At 42.7% G+C, this 24751-nt stretch overlaps 1 protein-coding gene across 3 annotated transcripts in view; it reads right to left on the bottom strand.

Moving 5' to 3' along the window:
- Positions 1 to 664: 664 nt before the first annotated feature.
- Positions 665 to 24751, bottom strand: part of Ldlrad4 (low density lipoprotein receptor class A domain containing 4) — a 327134-nt gene continuing 303047 nt past the window's right edge. For all 3 annotated transcript variants that reach the window (XM_031365959.1, XM_031365958.1, XM_031365960.1), the window contains 2 exons: positions 14292 to 14345; positions 665 to 7209 (listed from right to left, as the gene is read on the bottom strand). In XM_031365959.1, the coding sequence (XP_031221819.1) occupies positions 6679 to 7209; positions 14292 to 14345 (585 nt within the window). In that variant the 3' untranslated portion in view covers positions 665 to 6678. The remainder of the gene's footprint in view (positions 7210 to 14291; positions 14346 to 24751) is intronic.

Below are 24751 nucleotides of genomic sequence, written 5' to 3'. Positions count from 1 at the left end.
TCTATTCTCATGCTAAGTTCCCCTTTTGTCATTGGGTGGTAGGTTGTGTGTGGTTAGTGCATCCTCATGTCATCTGGAATTGGTACCCACTCGGAGCACACATCAATACTCTCCTCTCAGTGTAGGTCACAGCACATCTGAAAGCCTCCACCATCGGGGAATAGTAAGCATTTGTTGACAGGCCTACTTAATCTTGCTGTGTGACAGCCATCTAAAGCCCCTATGGGGTCGATGTCCTCAGGAACCAGTTCTGAACGTCCTGTGTTGGAACTCAGGATTGAGAACCTATGATCTAGCTAGGTTCCCATCCTTTTAAAAAGTCAGCAATAGACCAGTGAGAACAGGACTGAAGGCGTTCACTGCCAAGAATGCTCTTGGAACTCAGGTAGTAGACAGACCTGACTGGAGCAGGTTGTCCTCACCACATGAGCTGTGACACATGCACACATATGTGTGTGTTGACACTCAGTAAATATTTTAAAGCCAGTAATTAGGGGATGGTCAGCAGTATCCTTTGGGTTGGAGTGTAGCCCAAGGAAGAGCTCTTCCTTGGGTTCTATCTCCAACACCACAAACGAGGTGTTTTCTGAGACGGGTCAGACACACATCAGTTTTCTACGTGTTGTATCTGGAAAGTGAACAAACAACCCCAAGGAACAGGTTATTTATCACTGATTATTTTTAATGATTTTGTGCTATGATTTGACCATGGCATTAAGAACAAGCAGAAAACCTGATTTCATAACTAACAAATAGCACTTGTGCAACATCTTTCATCAAAAGCATTGCCATTACAGACCTGAGGTCCAAACCACATCGCCGCCTGGGCAAAGGATGCAGGTGGATGACAGTTGAGAACCACTTCCCACTTCCCGTATATAAGCAGGAATTACGTTAAAAGAGTAAGCATACAGTTGTTTAAACACAAAAGGACTCTGACTTCTGGTCATCATAGCTCACAGAGATCGGAAGGTTCAAATACAATTGTATTTTTTTAGTAGATTGCTTTATAATAAAAATTAAATGAACTAAATGCTGTGAATACTGTTGTATATATTTTAAAACAACTTTAAACTCAACAAGGATATGACTTGAAATTGAGATTTTTGAAAGGCAAGCACATCAGACAGAACCAGCATCATTGAGAGGAAAGCTCGGTCAGAGCCGGGTCTGTAAGAAAGGAACCTGGTTGACCATACATCTTACTACTGAGCCCAGAACATTCTGACAGTCACTAGAGTGCCCATTTTCTGACAGTGATCTAGCCTCAGATTTTTGACCCTGGGACCCTCATGATGTGCCCTGCAGTAGACAGATGTCACCTTGGATTTGGATGAGACGTAGGAGGTACCCACTGTCCCATTTACTCCCCTCCGTCTGTCAGGAGGTGTTAAAGAGCTGAGTCAGCATTAAGAGTCACACATTAAGCATAATTAGTACTAGCTTGTAACTTTTTTTCTTTTTTTTTCCTGATTGGGGGATAATTCTATTTCAGACTTTCAAAATCAGAGCACATACCACAGAACAAAGAAAAGCCTGGAATTACTCAGATGATGACATAACTGGATTAGCCTGGACGGGCAGGATTCCATGGATTGCCTTTATGGATTGTGCTTAGTATCCATGGTAGTTTAATGGACACCAGGGCTACTGTGTTTAAAAAAGAAAAAAAGACAAAAATGCCAAAGCTACAATTGGATACTAAAGACTAAGCTGGAAGAGAGAAGTATGACTTGACATGCAGCTTAACATGTAACCTGATAATTAAACCTAATTGTCTTAGGGGTCAGGACTACCACAGAACACAGTGGTAGTGGACTTCAGAGTCTATACTCAGTTGACAGGTCTCTAATGACAAAACATTTTCCCTACCCTAATCATCTTCCCCAATGGGTCTTTTTTTTCTGAGACATTCCCTACAAATTCCAGACAGTTCATTGGCTCCATAGCTTCCATTTATAAGACAAGGCACTGAGAAACATGGGACACAAATGGTCACAAGTGCCCTTAGGCTAAACAGCCTCTACTACAGGTTACTCACTTTCCTGACACCATGCGTGTCATCAAAGATTTGCACATCCCACTGAGGCCTGACACTGATAAATACATCGAGAGAAAAGACCTGCACATAGAGCAAGCTCCAAAGCAACTTTTCCCCCATGACTAAAATAGAACCAAACTGGTCTAACTATTTCTAAAGGGATTAAAATAAAAATATTTTAGAAATTGCCAAAGTGTTTTCAGAGCAAAGGTGCAACTTAATTCCTATGCATATGCTGGTCATGAACGGCTGCTTCTGGTTCAGACTTTGTTCCATGGTGTTAATATGGTATTTAATAGGAAAATAAACTACATAGATTTTTATCTGTATGTAATCATTTGCAAGTTTCCTTACAAAAGGTGGAGTACATAGGCATTCACAAATTCTATGCCTTTTCTGTTAAAACTGGTATCTGTACAATATATTACAGTATTAACTTCTTGTTCTACCCATTGGGTAGAGTATGTGCATATGTTCAATGTATATACAGCACCTTACAAATCAAAGCAAACAGTTGAAGAAGCACCATTTCAAATGAGGCACAACAGAGGTGAGCACTACACACTGGGGCTGGGGCCCTCTATCTCCTGACTTCAGATCAAGGCACCTCAGCTGCTTAGAGATGGACTTACTGAGCTAGGGACCAAGAGGGTATGTGCAGCTGCATCACCTGCCTAGTGCTAACCTTGTCATGTTACAGTATCTCCAGCATACCTAGGGACCAAGATGGGGTGTGGGGAGAAGTCCCTTGCTCAGCAGATGTCCCTGTGCTGTGACATCAGCCTTGTGCTACATCCAGCTGGCAAAGCAGCTATTAAGTGACATCTTTATTCCTAAAACCTATGGACTAAAGGAGGCTGAGAATGCGGTCGTGATTCGTTCCTGTCTCCGAGGCCCATGCACAGCTCCTGGCAACCACACAACCGGGTTTGTTGCCATCAATCACAGCCACGGAGGTGCCTGTGAGTTTAGGGTGCAAGCAAGTCTTGATGGGCAACTGACATGGGAGAAAAGCAAAAGGTAACAAAGCAAATATCCTTTCCAGTGTGTTCCCCTCGACGCCCCTACTGCTGGCAGTTCTAGGAGGCATAGAGCTGCCATTCCAAGCAAAACTCTGGAAGCACTGTAACAGCGCGTATACTCTGTCTCCATGACCCAACACCTGGAGTCCAGGAATGGCCATCTTCTGTCTAGCAGAGTGTCAGCAGACCTCAGCAGAGGCCACATGGGTTGCCTGAGGGCATCTTAGGGATCTACTCCAGGAGTCTCTAAAAAGAACAGTTGGATAAGAGACGGAAAGCCTACACCTGTGGGGAAGGCCAGCATATGAATGGCTTCTCAGCTCAAAGCAGCTTTCTGAAAGTACTTCCTTTTGGTCCTGATAAAGATCAATTGGAGTTACTTAGAATTTAAAAAATACATACACACACACAAATCCCATGTACATGTGAAGAGGCATTCATCCCAGTTAATCCTTATCCTTGGCTCTTGAGTTTGAGCTAAAAATTACTAAGGAAAATTGTAATTCTCACAGTATGCCTGTAAGCTTTAGTCACTCCCACCCCGTGACCTCTTGTGGGATTAGGTGTGTGTCTATGGTGGCAAAGGCATGGGGCGTGCTTAACCAGTAAACATAATTGGGTGAGCCGTTGGCTTCCTGATCTCTTCTATTAAATATTGCTTCTGTGTTTATAGAATTTCTGAAGAAGCAAATGAAGGCCAAAAGGCTGATCTCCAGGAGATGGATTTGCAGGCTGTGTGTTTCATAGTCCTGGAAATCCGTGAGACAACAGATGAATGGCCTGCCCATGACTGCTCCTCCTAACAATGTAAACCTTTACTCAAGTGCCCCATGGGAACAATCCGTCAGTATAACCTACGGTCAGTTGCCTAAATTCACTGCTTTCCAAACTGAACACTGGACTTGTAAGCACTGAGCTTCTGGAAAGACTTCAGGCCCCACTGAACGAGCTGCGTCTTCACAGTAGCTGCTTAGTCAACACCCTAGAGCCAGGAGGCAGCACGGCATGGGCAGTCAGCTAGAAGGCTACAACCTAAACCTCCTCCCTGTGCTGAGAGAGATGGACTAATATTGATGACCTTTGCTTTGGCTTTTATACTAATTCCTTAAAGAGGCCCAGCCTCAAAATCACTATTGACTGTGTGTGTGTGTGTGTGTGTGTGTGTGTGTGTGTGTGTGTGTGTGTGTAATAACAATAAGAAAGCAACTTCTGTTTTGAAACGTAATTAAATATCCTTGAATTAATTGTTTTGCCTATACCACTGGCATCTACAAAATGTCCTTGTGCTTACCAAGTTCCAAAGTTATGAGTCTCTGATCTCGGTTCATTCTCACAACTGATAGAAAAGGAAGGAAGGAGAAAAGGAAGGACTGAGAAGCTGTGTGGAACTGAAACTAAAACCTGGGATCGCCAGCTTCACCAAAAACTAGTTAGGATTTGGAATGGCAAAACCATAACCCCACCTTGCCCTGGCAGCCATCCATGCCCAAGTGCGACCAGTAAGATCCCAGTGCGGACACAAACCTCTCCTCTGCCACTGTATCTCGGGGTACCATTCAAGCACAGCCTGAAAGCATAGGTCACCAGGAGCCAGAACCTTCTCAGGAGGCCTCAGAATAGTGGGAAAGGTCACCTCCGGCCTGCTTAACCTGTGGCCTAAGAGGCCACTGAGTGTCACCAGACAAGACAGAAGAGCAGCTCCTGAGTCCCAGTGACCCTCATGAGCACATCCTTCCAAACATCGTTTAAGACAAGCTGACGGCTGCCGCCTAGCGGTCCTTCCTCCTTTCGGCTCTGAGTATTCCTGTGGATGCTATGGTGTAAAACAGATGAATCCAATGGAGACTTCAAATTTCAAACCAAGCCAGCAGCCTGCCTACGAGGACAAGCAGAAGTGCCTGGGGTGACACAGGACTCCGGCTTTGAACAATTTAGTTCCCAGGTAAGGAAACAGAGTTACTTCATGGAAGCACTTCTAGAATCAGTAACACACCACAGAGACAGAGAGATGGAGAGATTGATTTGGTGTTAAAGCTGCCACCCAATTTCCATTCCTGTTCATTGTGTTGCACGCAGAGGCCAGACTCCCAGAAAGCAGGCCTGCCAACTGTAGATGAACCCTGCCTTAGTGCAGTTTAGAAAGCCAGCTCTTCTATCTGCATAAGAGAGTTGGTGGATTAGAAATCATAAGCTGACCTCAAATACTAAGAAGCCATTTTCCAGATGCAACTGTGCCTGCCACGCCTTGTCCTGAGTCACACCCTGACCCACCACCTCTAACCTCTAATACCACGGTACAAAGACTGGCTATGCAGAAATGAGCCTTTGGCATGAGTGTTAGCAGGTCCATGCCGGATTCCCCTAACATGCAACACTGGAGAGATGTAGTGGCTTATTAGGCCAAACTTGTTCCTCTGTCAAGTCCAGGGGCATATTAAACATAAAGAACCATTCCCAGCACAGCACTTAGAAAGCCAAGTGGCCTTGGGGACAATGGCTGGCGCCAGGTGCTGAACCCTCGCAGAACCCAACAGAGCTGCCTGGGAAAAGGGGAGGGGCAATGGGACTCGCTGTGACCCAGAGTTCAGCAGTACACAAAATAGCCAGCTTGCATTTTAGACGATTTATTGCATAAAATAGGGTTATGTATCTGAATATATTTCATGCTACAGTGAAAAAAAAAAAGTCTAAATTGCTGACCCTGCTGGGTATAAGACTAGCTCTGCAAGACACTCTGTACACAATGCAAGCATCTCCTTTCACCAAGCTCCCTAAATACCTCAGTAGTATACTGCTTCTGGCTGCGAACTCTTGCAACATAACCACTTTTTAAACTGTACGTTAACTTGGTAAACACCAGGGTACATTCCCAAATACCTTTCTTGTATGACTCTGTGGACACTCGAGAGTGTTCCTTGGGCATGGTAGCCATCCATAGGTGACAAGACAACATACAGAACCTCACACAACACGGTTCCCTCATCCATATGTTAAACATTGAGATAGTGCAAGTCTTAAGACATATCACGACACAAATCACTTCCTCTCACTCGTCTAACTTCTCCAACTTTTAAACCTTGGCACACAAAACAGGAGTTTTTGACTCATATTTTTAAAACAAAATAAGTTTCACACCTTTGGAGAGAAAGCAAACTGGCTGATTCTTCCCCATGATAATATATAATAATTCTTCCCTCTTTATTCAGTTAACTATAAAACAGGCCACTGTGGCCTCATTTATCCACAGTCTCCTTTTGGAATTAAATATGTCAAAAATACCTCTGTGGGTCTTACTTTCATGACGTCTTCCAAGCAGACTTTTCGGTTCTCTCTGCACACCCCTTCTCCTCGATCAGACCATCTCTAGCCCTGTCCCCACCCCTGCCCCAAGACGAACACTGTTTGTGGTCAAACCAGATGGAAGTTTGTATCGTGTTCCCGTCTTGTTTGCATGCAATTCCCGTGAAAGGAATCAGAAACGAAGACCGTTGTTTGCACATTTGGTTTTACTCAGCTGTACCACGTAAAGTGGACAACACTGTGGCAGTGGGGCCAGCGGGCCTCTCTCTCCCTGCCGAGGTTCCTCTCTCCTTGAAAAGTGCACTCTGGAGGGAATCAGACCAGGTCCCCAGGCTTCCTGTCTTTGCCCTTGATGGGTACTATTGTGCCCTCTGAGTTGTTCGGCTGAAACTGTGGTCTGCTGCCCCTGTGTCCATTGCTGTGCTGGTGATGGAAGAACGAGGTGCCTGGGTAGTGGCCCATCACTTCGCTGTAGGTCGGGGGCGGCCCCTCCATTCTTCCGTTACTGCTACAGGTAGCTGCGCTGATGCCCGAGTGGCTGCTTGGTGGGCATGGTCCCCCGTTGTACATAGAAATGTCTATCAAGTCACTGTCAAAAACGGTTCGGTTGGGCGGGGCCCTCACAGACTCTCGGTTGAGTTCCATCTGCTGCTCTGGGTCCCGGAGCTGTAGAGTGCAGGGTCCTTGGTAAGGAGGTGGCTCCTCCCCATCTGACAGGGAGATGGTGGGAGGCAAGTCAATCTCGTGCTGCACATAGGGGTAGGTGGGCTGGAAACGACTGAACGGATCCCGCTGGATGAAAGATGGGGTAGTAAACCTATCCCTGCCCCGTGGGGCACACATGATCTGGAAGGAGAAGAGAAATGGTCTGAGGACATTCTCAATACAACCATGACTGACAATGGGACAAGCTGAGGGAAGCTCAAGCTTGCTCTGTGTTCACACCAGTTTTCACACACACACCCTTCACATCATTTCCTATGTAAAACAGAAAAGAACACGTTCAAGCATGGTGGTTTGAATCTACTGGAGCCAGGGAGTGGCACTATTAGGAGGAGTGGCCCTGTTGGAGGAGGTGTGGCCTTGTTGGAGGAAGTATTGTCATTTTTTGGGTGGGCTTTGAGACCCTCTCATAGCTGCCTGGGAGACAGTTTGGTCCCTAGCTGCCTTCGGAACAAGACGTAGAACTCTCAGCGCCTCCAGCGCTGTGTCTGCCTGGGTGCTGCCATGCTTCCTGCCATGATGATAATGGACTGAACTGCTGAACCTCTAAGCCAGCCCCAATTAAATGTTGTCTCTTCACAGCAACGAAACCCTAAGTATGACATCCAGAATCATTTTGTTGTTTGTTGGTTTGTTTGGTTTTTAAGAAGGGGGTGGGGTTAGACCTAAGGTGTATTATTAGCATATCTGGAAAGGCTAAACTTAGTGGGGAATGATAACTGAAGACTTGGATGTACTGGAGGTTTTTGGGGCAGGCGACAAAGATTCAAATGAGATTTCATGGAGTGGAGAGAGCAGGGAGTGGGGGTGGGGCAGAGGACATGGTGCCGTCTTCCTACTCTCCTCTCTTGCCCTTTCATAACATTTTTTTCTCACCTCTCTTCTTCTTCCTCTTTTATTTGACCCATCTTCCTCTGGCTCTGCCTTCTCGCTTTTGTTTTTGTTTTTTCCCTGTCTCCTTCCTCTGCCTCATTCACTTACTATTTTGGTACTTACTCTAAGTAATTTTAAACCCATAGAACACTCATACCGTAAAGTTTTACTATTTTTAGCTTTGTGGTCATATATATGTGTTTTTTTGTTTGTTTGTTTGTTTGTTTAAGATATAATCTCTTTTTATAGTCCTGGCTATCCTGGAACTCACAGGGATCTGACTACCTCTGCCTCCCAAGTGTGAGGATTAAAGATGTGTATCATCATGCCCAGTTTATATAGGGTCTTCTCAGTGATATGTTAGCGAGCTATCATAAATGTTAAGTGTATCTCTATATGGAGTATGACATGTTACAACAGGTCTTGTTTTTGTTTTGTTTTGTTTTGTTTTGTTTTCCCTGAATGGTGCTGGGGATTGAGCTCTCAAGAATAGATTGCTTCATAAACACAACAGCTCTGTAATAGAAATTATATCTAAACTAATGTTTAGATGAAAAAGGAAGGCAGCATGATTCCACAAAAGATTTTAACTTATCAACTGCTGAACTCAAGGATACAGAAATACACAAAATGATGGATGAAGACTTTTACATTTTTTTCTACTAAAAGAGAATGCAAACAAGATTAATTCATTCTAGAACCTGGAAAGGAAAAGTCAGCGTCATAGAGAAAAAAAGTCAACAAAGACGTCAAGAAAATCAACAATATATATTTTTTAAAAGTCAACAATATAGGAGAAAACTTCACAAGGAAGCTGAACTTTGGGGAGAATTAAAAAAAAAAAAAGCTCCTAAATGATGGAAGTGCAAAATCCAAGGAGTCAAATAAAAAACACACAATAGAAATCTTTACCAATAGGCTCACTCAAGCAAAAGAAGGTATCAGGGCAAGGTTGATGAAATACCACATTCAAACATAAATAAGAAGGAAAAAATGAACACACAGGACAATGGCTAAAAAAATCTAGGAAAAATCCAGAATCTTCAGGATAGAAAAGAGTTGAAATGAACACTAAAGGCATAGAGTATTCAGAGAAACAGAAATTATGCAAATCTAGATAAAGAGACAAACATTCAAACAGCACAGACATTCAGAATTCAAAACAGATGGACCAAAGAACTCCAGACATTTTGCACTCAATACAGCAAAAACACAAATTAAAGAAACAGCACTAAAAGCTGCAAGGGAAAGAGTCAAATTCACCCACAAAGGCAGGAACATCAGACTAATATCAGATGGCTCCAGCAACCCTACAAGCCAAGAGACCGTGGCACGGTAGAGTTCAACCCCTGAAAGTAAAGAACTGCAGATTGGTATATCCAGCAGAGCTATGTCTTAAGATTGCCAGAGAAATAAGCCTAGTTCAAGACAAGTACAAACTAAAGCAGTTCTGATCTTTAAGCCAAACTACAGAGGAGACTTAAAAGGAACACTATGTTCAGAGGAAGAAGAAACCACAGAAAAGAATAAACTTCATGAGAACCAACAATAACTAGCTTAAATAACAACAGAAGTGGTAGTCAGGAATTAATAAACATCTGCCAATAATAACCTTAAATGTAAATGTTTTTAACTAACCTAATAAAGAGGTAAAACATATATAGATAAAAATATAGATGATAGATAGATAGATTAGAGATAGAGATATATACCAAAACTTCTCTCATCCCAAAGCAACATACCTCACAAGTGAAAGCACTGACACATTTCAAAGCTGAAGTAATTTTGCCATGCATATGGAAATCAAAAGCTAGTATAGCTATTCTAATGTATGATAAAGCAGACTTCAAATCAAAATTAGAAGGGATAAAGTCATTGTTAATAAAGGAAATATTAATCAAGAAGATATAACAATTAAGAATATAAATGCACCAAGTACAGGGGGCTCCTAATTTCATTTTTTTGTTTTTTGTTTTTTGTTTTTTGTTTTATGAGACAGGGTTTCTCTGTGTAGCCCTGGCTGTCCTGGAACTCACTCTGTAGACCAGGCTGGTCTCGAACTCAGAAATCTACCTGCCTCTGCCTCCCAAGTGCTGGGATTAAAGGCATGAGCCAACACTGCCCAGCTTCCTAATTTCATAAAACAAACAAAAAGTCATAGATTGTGATACATTGCTTGATGGTTTCAGTACACCACTTGCATCCCCAAATAAGGTATCTAAACAGAAAACCAACAAAGAAACCTCAGAGTTAAAGCATTCCACAAATCAACAGTTAACAGATAGTATAGATAGTCCATGCAACTAATACAGAATATGTACTATTCTCAGGAGCCCAAAAAATCTGCTCTTGAGAGATCACATGATAGATTACAAATACTAAGGAACTGAAGTAATTTGTTTCTTACTAGATCATAATGCAATGAAAAACTACAAACCTCACACAAATACATGGAAATTCCTCTTTCTCATTCTTTCAAAGGAAAGCTAATATCAGTGCTCCTCAAATGGTTCCATAGAAAAGAAAGGAACTACCAAGCTCATCCTACAAGGCAAGAAATACCCTAAGAGCAAAAGTATATAAAGACACAACAGAGAAAGTAAACTATAGACCAAGTTTCCTGATGAACAAGGATGCAAGAATTCTCAATGAAATTCAGACAAGCCACGTTGATTTCATGCCAGAGACTCAAAGTTAGATTAGCAAATGCAAATCAGGACATTTAATTTAGCATATAAATAGACTTGAGAACAGAATTACATGATCGCCTCAATAGATGCAGAAAAGGCCTTTAATAAGGTCAACATTCCCTCATGACAAAAGCCCTGCAGAAACTAGAGATGGAAGGAACGTACCTCAACATAATAAAGGCTATATATGACAAACCTACAGCCAACATTATACCAAAAGGGGAAACACTAAAAACATTTCCTCCAAATTCTGGAGTGAAACCAAGGTGGTCACTCTTTGAACTTGTATTCAATACAGTGTTCTAAGTCTTAGCTAGCGCAGTAAGACAAGAGAATGAAGTCAAAGAGATACAAACATGAAAGAAAGAAGCTAAGTTACTCTTATTTGCAAACAACATGAGCTTGTACTTTGAAAAACAAAACAGAAAACTCCATAAAGAAACATCTGAGACTTGGTAAATACTTTCATCAAAATAGCAGGGTACAAAATCAACATACAAAAAATTATACACATAAACACACACACATATATATCACCCACTATTGCAATGACTTCAACCCTCACCTAGGACCACATGCAGAACTGAGGGAGCCTTCCATAGATTTCTGGGAGCCTGTAGTGAGAAGGTTCCAGGAAAGTTCTATGGAAAGTTAGCTAGCTCCTATGCCCAGAAGCAAGCCCTAACCCTAGCCCCCAGGTGAAGAGGATAAGCAAAACAACCCTAAGCAATAAAAGAATGGCTGGAGTTATCACCATCCAGATTTCAAATTATACTACAAAGCTATCGTAATAAAAACAGCATGGTACTGACATAAAAACAGACATCAATTAATGGAATAAAGACCCAAATTAAGCTCATGTTCCCACAGTCACCTGATTTTTGACAAAGAGGTCATCCATACACAGTATAGAAAAAAGACAGTAACTTCAACAAATGGTGCTGATGAAACCAGACAGCTACATGTAAATGGATAAAAGTGGACCATTACTGTTCACCCTGTACAAAAATCAATGCCGAATGGATTAAGGACCTCAACATAACCCTTGATACCCTGAAACTGCTAGTGAACAAAGTAGAGAATATGTTTCAACTTATACGCACAGGAAAGAATTTTCCGACGGGACTCCAGTCATTAAGACATTAAGACATTAAGACATTAAGACCAACAACTGACAAACTAAACTAAAAAGCTACACAGCAAAGAACACCATTCCATCATCCCAATAAAGAGGAAATCTGCAGGATGGGAAAAAAATCTTCACCAGCAATACACCTGAGAGTGTTGAATCAAACAACCCAACTGAAAACTGGAACTAAACAGAATTCTTGAAGGAAGACAAACAAATAGCCGAGAAGCATTTTAAAAATGCTCAACATCCTTATGCATCAGGAAAATGCAGGGTAGTTTTGAGATTCCATCTTACCCACCTGCAAACCCAGACAACTACAACAGTAGGTGGTCTGGCAAGCTATGCTCACAGGTACAACTGAGGCATGAATGTTATTGGTGTAACCTACTGGTGTGGCTAGATTCAAGGCCAGTTCCACAAGGTAAGATTTATGGACATGAGTATGGAAGAAATTTCCAAATTTCCCAGCTACACTATTCTTGCAAATATGTACAAAGAACTCTGAGAAAACACATCAAAGCAATACTATCGCATCCGTATTTATTGGTGTCTCCTTAAATATCCAGGGAATGGAATGAGTCTAGATACCCATCATCAGGTTTTTAAAAATGTTGAATATACACACCATAGAGTTCTGTGAAGCCATAAAGAAAAATGAAATTCTGACAGCAGGAAAATGGAGGCAACTGAAATCATTGGTAGGTAAAATAAACCGGATTCAGGAAGTCTATCTTGTTCTTATATTCAGAACCTAGTTGAGAAGAGGGAGAGTGGGGCTAGAAAGGGACCTGAAGGAGCTAAAAAGAAAAAAAAAAAAGGCCTTCATGGAAGTGGAACAGAGGATGTAAAATACACGTGGTTAGAATCAGAAGAGGCCCTACTGCAGGAGGGAAGGAAACCAGTCAGAGAACAGAATAAATGGGGAAGACAGTGGGGAGGGAACCACTTGTGAATGAAATATTACATATAGTGTGGAAATGACAGAATAGAGCCCATTGCTTCTAACACTAACATAAAAGCTAATTATAGAAATAAATTTTACTCCAATTGTCTTCTAGAAGATAAATGTTACCTGTATAGGTGTATCTATATATGTAGACTGGCACATTAATATATATGTGTATGTATATATAACAACTTACTGGGTCTCAACCATATTTTATACTTAAATGTAAAAGGTACTGTTTTAATAATTCAATACCCCTAGGACAAACAACAATATGAACTAACTAGTACCCTCAGAGCTCGTACAGACTCAACCACCAACCAAGGAGTACACATGGTAGGACTAATTGTTCTGGCAGCATGTGTATAGTAGAGGATTGCAAAATCAATCATCAATGGGAGGAGAGGTCCTTGGTCCTGTGAAGGTTCTGTGCCCCAATGTAGGGGAATGCCAGGGTCAATAAGTGGGGAGGGTGGGGTGGCAAGTATGGGGAGGGGGGAGCCAACAGGGGTTTGTTCTTGTTTTTGTTTGTTTGTTTGTTTGTTTGTTCCTGGGAGGGGAAACTGGGAAAAGAAAAATCATATGACATGTAAATAAAGAAAATATCTAATAAAAAAATAATTCAATATGTGACAAAGTTAAAAAACAAATGAGTTTTCTCTCTTGTAGAATCAAACATAAAACTTGATTACACTGACAGGAAAGATGTAATGATAAACTTGTGGCAACAGAAGAACTCTAATTAAATAATCTAGGATAAAATTCTTGATTGAGCCTCTTAATAGAAGTTGGACAATGTCTTAATCCTAAAGTTTATTCCAAACCCAACTGTATTGACCACTCTCTGTGAGCTAGCCACACGTTAAATAAATCTGTCTTATGTCTGCATTTTCTTCTTCTTCTCTAGCATGTAAAGCGTTGATACGGATTCTGTGTAGGCCACAGAGAACTAGAGGCCAGAAGGGGAACCACTGTGACAACCTCTTTTTTCTACAGATAGATATTGAGACATTCTCCTGAGAGAGTTTTGGGTTAGTCTGACTGCCAATACCTACATTGGGTCCCACAAATTTCATTGTTTCATGATCTTTGTACATCTAAGTTTTGTTATTTTTTATACTTAGACTGAGATACTTAAAAATTCAGAGACTAGGAGAACATTATGGCACGTGCTTTAACCCCAGCTTGGGAATCAGAAACTGGTACATCTCTGTGAGTTCAAGGCTGGTCCGATCTGCATAGCAAGTTACAGGCCAAACCAGGGCTACATGATGAGAACTTGCCTCAAAAAACTCATATTATTAAATTGTATTTGTATGAAGAATCCATGCTATTTGATATGTATAAACTATGCCTATATGTGCAAAAACCTGGTTGGTAACTCTAAGATAATCCAATGTTCAACAATTTTTAACCTATTCTCCGTATAAAGTTTAGACACAGGATTCTAAGGGGAAATCCCTGATGTCCCTTTTAAGCAAAGTTACAGACACCGACTTCATCCTAAAGTTGATCTCAAATCCAAGGCTGTGGCCATGACTTCTCCCCCCAGCCTCTGTCTTACCTCTGAAGTCCCTGGCCGCTGTACGGAGCTGTCAGAAGGCCACAAGGACCCTTCCTGGAGGTGAGAAGGAGAGAAGTGAGGAACAAGAGATAAGAAAATCACATGTTTCATAAGAAAACCACGTGCTGCATACATCAGCAGCAGTAGCCCGCAAACATTTTAAACCTGATTTTTTTAAATTTATTTTATGTGTATGAATACACTGTAGTTGTAAATGGCTGTGATTCATCATGTGTGTGGCTGCTGGGAATTGAACTCAGGAACTCTGCCAGCCCTGCTCCCTCTGGCCTTGCTCACTCTAGCATAATTCACTGTAGCTGTCTTCAAATGCACCAGAAGAGGGCGTCAGATCTCATTACGGGTGGTGGTGAGCCACCATGTGGTTGCTGGGATCCGAACTCGGGACCTTTGGAAGAGCAGTCAGTGCTCTTACCCGCTGAGCCATCTCGCCAGCCCTAAACCTGATTTTTTTGAAACAAAAATCACTTCGTTCTTTGGACAATGGCTCACTTGTCTAAAACATGGAACAGGAAAGAGCTGATCCCATTGCACACCTCACACTTAAGTGGAAGGCTGTAACCCAACAGCAAGATTAGAGGCCTTAGCTCCTGGACTTAATGGATGTGAAGTCACAAATACTGGCTCATCTATGTAACCATGTGCTTCAAATGGCTGTCAAACTATACTCAGTTGGTGTCTACACTTGGATAGCCCCTGGTCAGTCAGTGTCTACACTTGGATAGCCCCTGGTCAGTCGGTGTCTACACTTGGATAGTCTCTGGCCAAGATGAGCCTTGAGCGGCCTACCCAGAAGAATGTATCATCAGGACCCAGTGCCATCCGCCACCATCACCACGAAGCCTGAAGTCTATGGTTGCCACAGAGACACTACCCCCAATGCAGGTCAGCTGTCAAGATTAATTGTAGTTTCCAAAGCCTGGATGACATTCCAGGGTCTTCTACTGACTTTATTCTTTTAGCCTGAATATTCACAGACATAATTTGATAAATAGGAGCTATCTCTTTGAGAAACGTGTGTCAAGGGCCAGCCAAAAGAGGGCAGCATTTACTGCCAAGCTTGAAGACCTGAGTCTGGTTCCCAAAATCCAAATGGTAGGGAAAGAAATGACTTCAGAAAGTTATCCCTCCACGTCTGCGCATGTACTAGGGCACACAAACAAACCTGCACACATTCATACACACACACACACACACACACACACACACACACACACACATATATACACACATACATACATGCATGCACACACACATACATATATACATACATACATACATGCATACATATACACACATACATGCATACATACACACACATACATACACACATACATGAATGCATGCATACATACACACATACATACATGCATACATACATACACATACATATATATAGGCATACATACATGCATACATACACACACAAACATACATACATACATGAACATTTTAAAAACTGTTTGGCTAGACTATCAAGGTGACAAGCATATAACTTTGTTATTGGGGCACCTATTCTCCTACATCTTGTTTATAAAGCACTCCACAGTGATATGCCTTGAGTTCAAATTATTGGCTATTATTGTCAGAGTAAAATCTTCTATGGAGAAAGACGCCTGTACTTCTGCACGTCTGGGAATATGTATACTTGGTCTCTGGAGATCACTGAGTTCCCCAAAACTGCAGAGTCCTAAGTAAAAACTGCCACAGTGAAGCACCCAGACCCTCAGATGCAAGTGCACGCTCTTCTTTCCTGCGGCCGGTGTTCCGACAGAAATACTCACTTCATTGCTAACCACATTGCTTTGTCCAATACAAAAACAAAAAACAAAAACCCATTCCTAAGATACTCACAGGACATCAAGGACTCAATAGCAAAAATATCAGATGACCCAGCTGTTCAGAGGAAGTGTGGGCATAAGGGTCTGACTATAAAATTATGTAATAAACCATTACAGCTTGGTCCTGGCAGAAGGCGAAGAACCAAACTTCAGTCAAATGGTGTGACTGGTCGATCCCCTCCCCAGTACAGCAAAGAAGCAACTAGCACCAGATTCCAGAGCACGAGTCCACTGGTATTTCTGAGATCGTCTAGCCACACTGCCATCAATCACCGCCCCCTCTCCTCCCTCCCACAGCCCCGAGTGTCCAGCTCCGATCCTTTAGTGGCACCATCAAGAACTCAAGAGTGAGGGCTCAACTTGTGTCAAGGGCAATAATTATTCCTAGTGGCTTCGTTTTCCTGAAGATGCTCAGATCTGACCAAAGTGCTTACAGGAAGGGGCCCTAGCAGCCTCTCAGACATCACTCCTTACTTGGCCTGTCATACCTTGTAGGTGCTTGTTAAAACTCTGCAGTGGAATGACTTAGTGGGGTCCCTACCTAGGGCTACCACCTGTGAACCTCAACAGGTGCCTAATAACATTCTGATAGAAGGCCGAGTCTGTGTGTCTAGACTTGATCCTCTCTCTGTTCACCCTGCCTAATCTTCTGCAAGCATGGCCTCCTTGGTCTCTGAAGATAAGGCCTGTCCAACATGGGGAACTCAATGCCTTCTCCTCATTTTAGACATTCCTGTATGCACCTTTTGGAGCCTTGGCTGTCCAATAAGGATAACCAGAAACCTCAGTGTGGAACCTGCACCCATGCAAAGCTCCTAGTGGCAGGGAGCCAGGGGACAAGGTTAGTTCCAAATAGCATTGCAACTTTGAGGCTTATGGTATGCCTTCTCCCCATGCCCTGGGATTTTTTTTCCTACAATCAAGTCTTCATGGTGAATGAACACATTATTTTTTCTTCTCCAGATAATACAGGAAGACAGTTCCTCACCTTTGTTCATCAGAGTAGGAGAACGGTTTTCTTTCAGGTCTACAAGACTCTGTGTGGGGAGAGCCTAGGCAGTTATACACATACGACATGAGAGGCTTTCCTGTAACAATGCACTTCAGTCTACGTCTATAAAAGGCCCATGAAAGAGGGGTGTGTGTGTGTGTGTGTGTGTGTGTGTGTGTGTGTGTGTGTGTGTGTGTTTGTGTGTGTAGACTGTACTTTCTGTACATAGATGCATAGTGTCACCTGCTTCGGGATTAGTGGATAACTTCTTGTACTGGGAAGGAGAACTTGATAGCTCTCTGGCCTTTTCTTATAAGATAACTGATAGCCTATGCTATTGTTTGAATGAAAGATGTCCCTCATAGACTCATGCATTTGAATACATGCTCCCCAGCTGTTGGTACTGTTTGGGAAGGTTATGAACCCTTTAGAAGGTAAAGCCTTGCTGGAGAACGTATGTTATTAGAGGTAGACTTTGATGGGTTATAGCCTCACTTGATTTCCTGTTCTTTTTCTCTGCTTCCTGTGGGCAGATAAAATGTGATATACCAGCTCATACTTTTTTTTGTTTTTGTTTTTGGCTTTTTTTGAGACAAGGTTTCTCTGTGTAGACCTGGCTTTCCTGGAACTCACTCTGTAGACCAGGCTGGCCTCGGACTCAGAAATCCACCTGCCTCTGCCTCCCAAGTGCTGGGCTTAAAGGTGTGCGCCACCACTGCCCAGCTCCAGCTCATACTCTTAACACCATGCCTTCCCCAGCATTATAGATCCTCTCTCAGGAACCATAAGCTAAACATTGTCTTCCTTAAGTTACTTTTGGTCATAGTCTTTTATTAAAGCAACAGAAAAATGATACAGGTTATACTCTATAGTTTACGTATAATAAGTTCTGTGTGTGTGCGTGCGTGCGTGCGTGCGTGTTAAGCATACTTTGAATGAGTGTAGAACAGTGGTTCTCAGCTTTTTTAATGTTGCAACCCTTTAATACACTTTCTCATGTTGTGACCCCCCCAACCATAAAATGGTTTTGTTGCTATTTCACAACTGTAATTTTTGCTAGTTATGAATCATCGATATCTGATAGGCAACTCCTGTGAAATGGTCTTTCACATCCCACGGGCTGAGAACCACTGGCCTAGAGTTTTAGCTGAGCCCCGATCTTGTCTCCACGGACAGCCTCAAGGAACACAGCATGAAGACTGGCTCACTGGGGCATCCCGGGAACTTGGGACTTTTTATTCACATACCTGTGAAAAGATATACAAAAAGTTTGCAGGCTTAAAGACACACAACGACTTTCTCCTTTATATTTGAGAAACCAGTTTCATATTTTCTTCTTTCTGGTTGGTCTCAAACCAGAAAACAGCCACACCATTCCACAGGTCCCATCTGTTTCACACAAAAACCTCAGCAGCAGAGATGGTTATCTGATCTTTCAGATCTGTGTCTTTATTATTAAAAAGAAGAAAAATGTGCCATTTGTAGACAATTATCTTATAAGAAAAGGCCAGAGAGCTACCAAGCTCTCCTTCCCAATACAAGAAGTTATCCACCAGTCCCGAAGCCAGTAACACTAAGAACCCGTCCATGGTATGGTGTTTCCCAGTACTATGAACTCTGACATCCAGTATCAGGGACTGTGGTAAAGGACTGCCAGTTGTCTCTAACCCATGGTGGTGTTTTACAGCAGCCAAGCCAAGACAGAATTCTCAAGTTCTAGCTCTAACATTTTAAATGTTTCAGTGTTTAGATGTGTTGTGGGATTAGGGTTCCTTACTACTGTTTTGCTCGTAGAGAGCCTGCCTCCAACTTCGATTTCCGAAAAGCCCATTCTTTTCTAATTGAGAGCTTTCGGCAACCCTGTTGGCACTCTCTTGACCATCTTTGAAAAGGTTTGCTTCAAAGCTGTCTAATCTACTTCACTGAAGCATCCTCCTTTATCCCAATATAACACTGTTTTAATTACTATTGGCTTTGAATTGATTTTTGAGGTCAAGAATTATGAGGCCAGTTCTTGAATTTGTTGTTCCCCTTTAAAATCATTTTGGCTATTGATGCCCCTCCTAAGGATATCATAGAAGTTGTCAAATGGATTTTTTTTAAAATTTCTGCAGAAAAGCATCACTGGATTGTAGATATCTATGTATACTAAAGACTTTCAAAACTGTTAAGATGTCAGTATTTTATTCATCTATATGAATAAAAGGGATGCCTTTCCATTTCTTTGAGTCTTGTTTACATTTTCGGCAGCAATCAAAATCACTGTTGATTGATGGGGTTATAGACAATCTTACTGAAGAATACATCTCTAGTATCTTCAGTTAATTCTACTTTGAACTATTAGTAAGTCTATTGTAAATGGGAATGCTTTCTAAAATTCCTTATAAAATCAGACTATCTACTGTTAAAGAAATGCAGCTGGTTTATGAGCGCCAACTTTGCTACTGTGTTGGATTTCTCTTACTAGTTATAGCATTTTTCTCTTTGCTTCAGTAGACTCCTCAAGGTTTTCTATGTATAAGATCATGACATCTGATAACAGGGAACCTTTCCTTATCCTTTCCCACTGGGATGCTCTACTGGCTATTTTGACGTCAACTTGACACAAGCTAGAGTCATCTGGAAGAAGGGAGCCTCCACTGAGAAAATACCCCCAATAAGATCAGGCTGTAGGCTAGCCTATAAGGCATTTCATAATTAGTGATTGATTTGGGAGGGCCCAGCCCATTGTGGGTGGGGCCAACCCTGGTGCCATGAGAAAACCATGAGCAAGCTTTGAGGGAAAAGCCGATAAGCAGCTTCCTCCACGGCCTCTGCTTCAGCTCCTGCATCCTGCCCTGACTTCTTCAGTGAAGAACTGTGATTTGTAAGTATAAACAAAATAAAATCTTTCCTTCCCCAAGTCACTTTTGGTTATGGGTGTTTCATCACGGTGATAGTAACCCTAACTAAGACAAATGTCTTTTGTTTCTCCTGGCCAACTATTTTACTTAGAACTTCCAACACATACCATCTTAAGTAGATAAGTCAGAGGAAGCCATCTTTATCTCATTCCTGATCTTAGAAGAAAGTTTCAGTATTTTACTACTGATTCTGATGTCGTCTGTGAGCTTCTCACAGATCAACGAGAAGTTAAGGTGCTGAAGTTTCCTTTTGTTGTTCCACTTCATTAAGTAATTTTGATGTAAGGATGTTGAATCTTATCAAATAACTCCTCTGAGATGACAATGAGTGTTCTTGACTGCCTCTTCATTCTGTTAATGGGCTGTGTAATGCTGACCAATTTTTATATACTAAACCAGCTTTACATTCCAGAAATGAATCACATTTGGCCATGGTGTGTAATTCTCTTGAAATGCACGGTGTATAATTCTTTTGAAATGATGCTGAAGTCATCTTCTGTTACTTTTCTTGAAGACTTTTATGTCAGTATTCATAAAGGATACTGGTTTATGGATTTCTCTTTGCTTTGTGTTTTCTTCGTCCTTCTTCAGTATTGGGACTGCTGGCCTCTTAGACTGAGTCAAGAAACCTCACCCACTTTTTTAGTTCTTTCAAAGGATTTGAGAAGAGGAAGCAGCAAGTTTTCCATATTTGGTAGCGCTTCCCAGTTGATCCATCTGACCTTATGGGAAGGAATCTTAGTTAAGACTTCCTATTGCTACAATTAAAAAGAGAGAGAGAGAGACCAAAGACTACCTAGGGAGAGAGGGGGTTATTTCAGCTTATAGTTCCATATCACAGCCCATCACCGAGGGCAGGCAAGGCAAGAGCTCGAGGCAGAACCCCAGAGATGGGAACTGATGCAGAGGACATCAAGAGATGCCTTCTACTGGCTACTCCTCAAGTCTCAGCCTGCCTTCTTGTAGCACCCACCACCAGCCCAGGGGTGGCACCACTCATGGTGAGCTGGGCTCTCCTAAATCAATCACCAATCACCACAGGCCAATCTGGTGGGGCTATATTCTCAACTGGGATTCCTTTTTCCCAAATGATGTCAAGTTGGCACAAAATTAGCCAGCATAGAAGCGTATTTGTTGTTTTTCTTGGCTAAAGAAACTTAAGGAAGAAAGATGCCTTTCTGACTTGTGTTATAAGGGGAAGCATCCTCTATAACAGGGGAGCTATGACAACAGAATCAGCCTGTGCCTATGTCAGTAGGAGCTGGCCCATACTGGGAAGCTCAGAGGAGGGCCCGAAGCAAGCCTAGCCTATAAAATTCAAGAACCACCCATAGCAAGCCACATCCTCTCTCTAGTGTCTCACCTAAGGAGTTTGCAACCTCCTGAAAGTGTCACCAGATAGAGACCTATTGCTCAAGTGCATCAAGCAGACCATAAAAGAAGGCTTTTACTCATCTCTCCCATTGAACCGGCTCGTTTTGTGTGTCCACTTGACAGAAGCTGGAGTTATCACAGAGAAAGGAACCTCCCTTGAGGAAATGCCTCCGTGAGATCCAGCTGTAAGGCATTTTCTCAATTAGTGATCAAGGGTGGGAGGGCCCATTGAGGATGATGCCATCCCTGGGCTGGTAGTCTTGGGTTCTAGAAGAAAGTAAGCTGAGCAAGCCAGGGGAAGCAAGCCAGTAAGGAACATCCCTCCATGGCCTCTGCATCAGCTCCTGCTTCCTGCCCTGCTTGAGTCCCAGTCCTGACTTCCTTAGGTGATGAACAGCAATGTGGAAGTGTAAGCTGGATAACCCCTTTCCTCCCCAACTTGCTTCAGTCATGATGTTTGTGCAGGAGTAGAAACCCTGACGCAGACACTCATCCTCCTACTACTGAGACGGATGTTCAGATTTCCTCTTTCTTCAAAAGACAGCTGTGGCCAGGTGTTTGGAACCACTTGTCTGTTTTATCTGAAGAGTCCCATCTGTGGCTATATAGTTATTCATTGTCCCTTGTCACTCTCTTCATCTCTGTACATCTTGGATAATGCTTTAATCCAGGAGAAGGCAGTCTGTCCTTGTGACTTGCCTTAAGCTGCAGACCAGAGCCTGCTGCTTGTGTCCACGCATGACATGACCTTGTGTGAGGGCAACCTTATAGCTTGGATTTGCTTACGCCTGTGTTCTCAGCTAACCTCTCCTTACCATCTGCAGAGAACAGTGGGAACCACCGGTGAGACCACTGCCTGGCATTCTGGCTTCTCTCTCAGAGGCTCCTTACAGTGACCTGGTGTCCATAGGGCTTCATATCATTGCACATCTATGTTTCTACATGATCCAATGGGAGAATCTCAAGGCAGAGATAGAAGTGGTCTTCAGATAGTCAGTGACATCTTTACTTTCTGGTAAGATAAATTCTCCTTCCTGCCTTTTTTGTCTCCCCCATTGACTTTTCTACAACCCAGATAGGTCCATACTGCCTTTTTCCCTCTAGGGGGCAGTAACAGCTTAGAACTCAGCACATGGCCACACTTAACTCTGGCAGCCACAACCTCCTTTATTCCTCCTTGGGAATCTATCATCAGCCTTCTTAAGACTCCTAACTCTACTCAATCTAGGGCACATCCCTTAAGAGACCAGACAAATCTTCCAGGAAGATCTGTTGGGAGGAAGAGAATGTGGATCCTTCCCATTTGTAGAATAAGGCAGTGGATTGAGAAAAGAAGCCACCAGGTACTTCCCCAGCCTAGAGGGGCCTGGGTGGGGGGTGCAGGGAGCCATGGCACCCCAATAAAATCCAGCCAGAAATAAGAAAGCTGAGGAGACAGGGAGACTTTTGGCTTTGGCAGGCTTCCAGCTCCAGTCCCTTCTTGGCCCAGAGGGGAATGGTTTACTCATGGTCCAGAGCTGGCAATGGGTTAACTTCTAGCCAGAAGCCAGCCCTAGTGTGGAGGGCTCTTCAGGAAAGGCCACCTAGAATTTCAAAATAATTGAGAAACCTTTGAAACTTTTCCAACAATCATACCAAGAAAAGAATTACCATAACGATTTATGGTAATGCCTTATAAGCTTATTTTGTTTATTTAATGGGGGGGCTTGAGTGGCTCAGTGGGTAAAAGGACTTGCTGTACAGGTGAGGAGATGAGTTCTACCCTTAAAACACAGTGGCAGGAGAGAACTCCTGAGGACTGCTTCCCTCACCTCCACACATGTGTCCTGCCTATAGTAATAAAAGTTTAGCCTTTCACAAGCATTCTTTTAACATGTTATTTTTACGTACTGTTGTGCCAATACAGACCATTGCCAAACTAGTTGCCTGGGATCTAAAGATGATCAATCAGAACAGCATCAGTATTGTCTTCATCTTTTGTTATGTGAAAAGAGGATTTTTAATTTTTAAAAGTCAGGGTTGCTGGGTGGAACTTGGGTTGGTCTAGAATTCACCATACATACATTTCTCACCATGGCTGGCTTTAAGATTTCTTTTTGCTTTTATTTATTTATTTGTGCATGTGTGTGTGTGTGTGTGTGTGTGTGTTGGGGGAAGTATATACCTTCTATATATATGCAGGTAAGTGGATGCCAGAAAAAGGTATCTGGGAGTGGGAATTACAGGCAGTTTTGAGCCCTGCTATGTGAGGGCTGGAAACAGAACCCAGGTTTCTGAAGAGCAGCCATGCTCCTAACCATGAGGAGCCATCTTCCCAGCCCTCATCATGGGACAATGCAGCTGAGGTACCATTGTCTCCATTGCCTTCCGCAAACAGCATCAGTTTGTGGTGGGTCCCGTCTGATCTTTGTGTGGCTTGGCCTGTGACTTGGAGAACATCATCTTCCCAAGTCATGTGGCACTGCACCAACCTGGTACCCCACACCAACACTCAGTCATCCATAGGACTTCGTTCTAAATGGATTGTGGATGACACCAAAGCTCAAATCTATCCTCAGAAAACAAACAGAATGAAGACTCCAGTGTGGAGAAGAGGAGGAATAAAAGAGTTTTCCTTGAGATGAAAACTAAAGACCTGAAAGCCCTAATGATGATGCTAAGGCTACTCTGAATGCTAAGGTACTCTTAATGGTATATTAAGAGGAGGGTGTGAGCTACTCACGTGGTTTTCAAGGCAAGCCAGACTATTGACAATGTCCATGTAAGCTGCTTCCGAGGGGAACTGGCTGCATCCCCACCACGCTTTGCTTTGCACCTTCCCATACTTGAAGGGATACATTGTGTCTTTGAAGTACTCTGTTCTCGGGCTCCAGACAGATGGAACAAAGGGTAATACCCTTTCAGTGGCCACCTGGCAGCTGAAGCTCTTCCAGCTACACAATGTAACTGTCAAGAGGAAGCTGATGTTGAGAGTATCCGGATAAAGGCTGCCATGCCCTGTCTACCTGCTCCATGCTTAGAGAGCAGAGAATAGAGGCTGGGTAATACGGACACCGCTCTGTCTGGTTTAAGGGTGCAGGGATATCACTGTCAGGAAGCCACCCCCGGCACCATCTTCTATCCTGTCTACTCCACCAGACCATCTTCTGCCACACCTCTTAAGACTATAACAATGCACTATTTAGTAAAGATCCTACCAAAAATAATTTCTTCCTTCATTTTGCAAATACTTTTCTAAACATGGTCTAATGTAGGTAGAAAATGAGGAGGCATTCTTTGGTCTCTTTGCGGGGGAAAACAGAGATGTGGTAGCCAGCCCCCCCCCCCCCCCCC

The sequence above is a fragment of the Mastomys coucha genome, unplaced genomic scaffold, assembly GCF_008632895.1.
Source record: "Mastomys coucha isolate ucsf_1 unplaced genomic scaffold, UCSF_Mcou_1 pScaffold13, whole genome shotgun sequence".
Lineage (NCBI taxonomy): Eukaryota > Metazoa > Chordata > Mammalia > Rodentia > Muridae > Mastomys > Mastomys coucha.
Note: the sequence above shows the minus strand (reverse complement) of the source record. Positions and strands in the feature narration are given on the sequence as shown.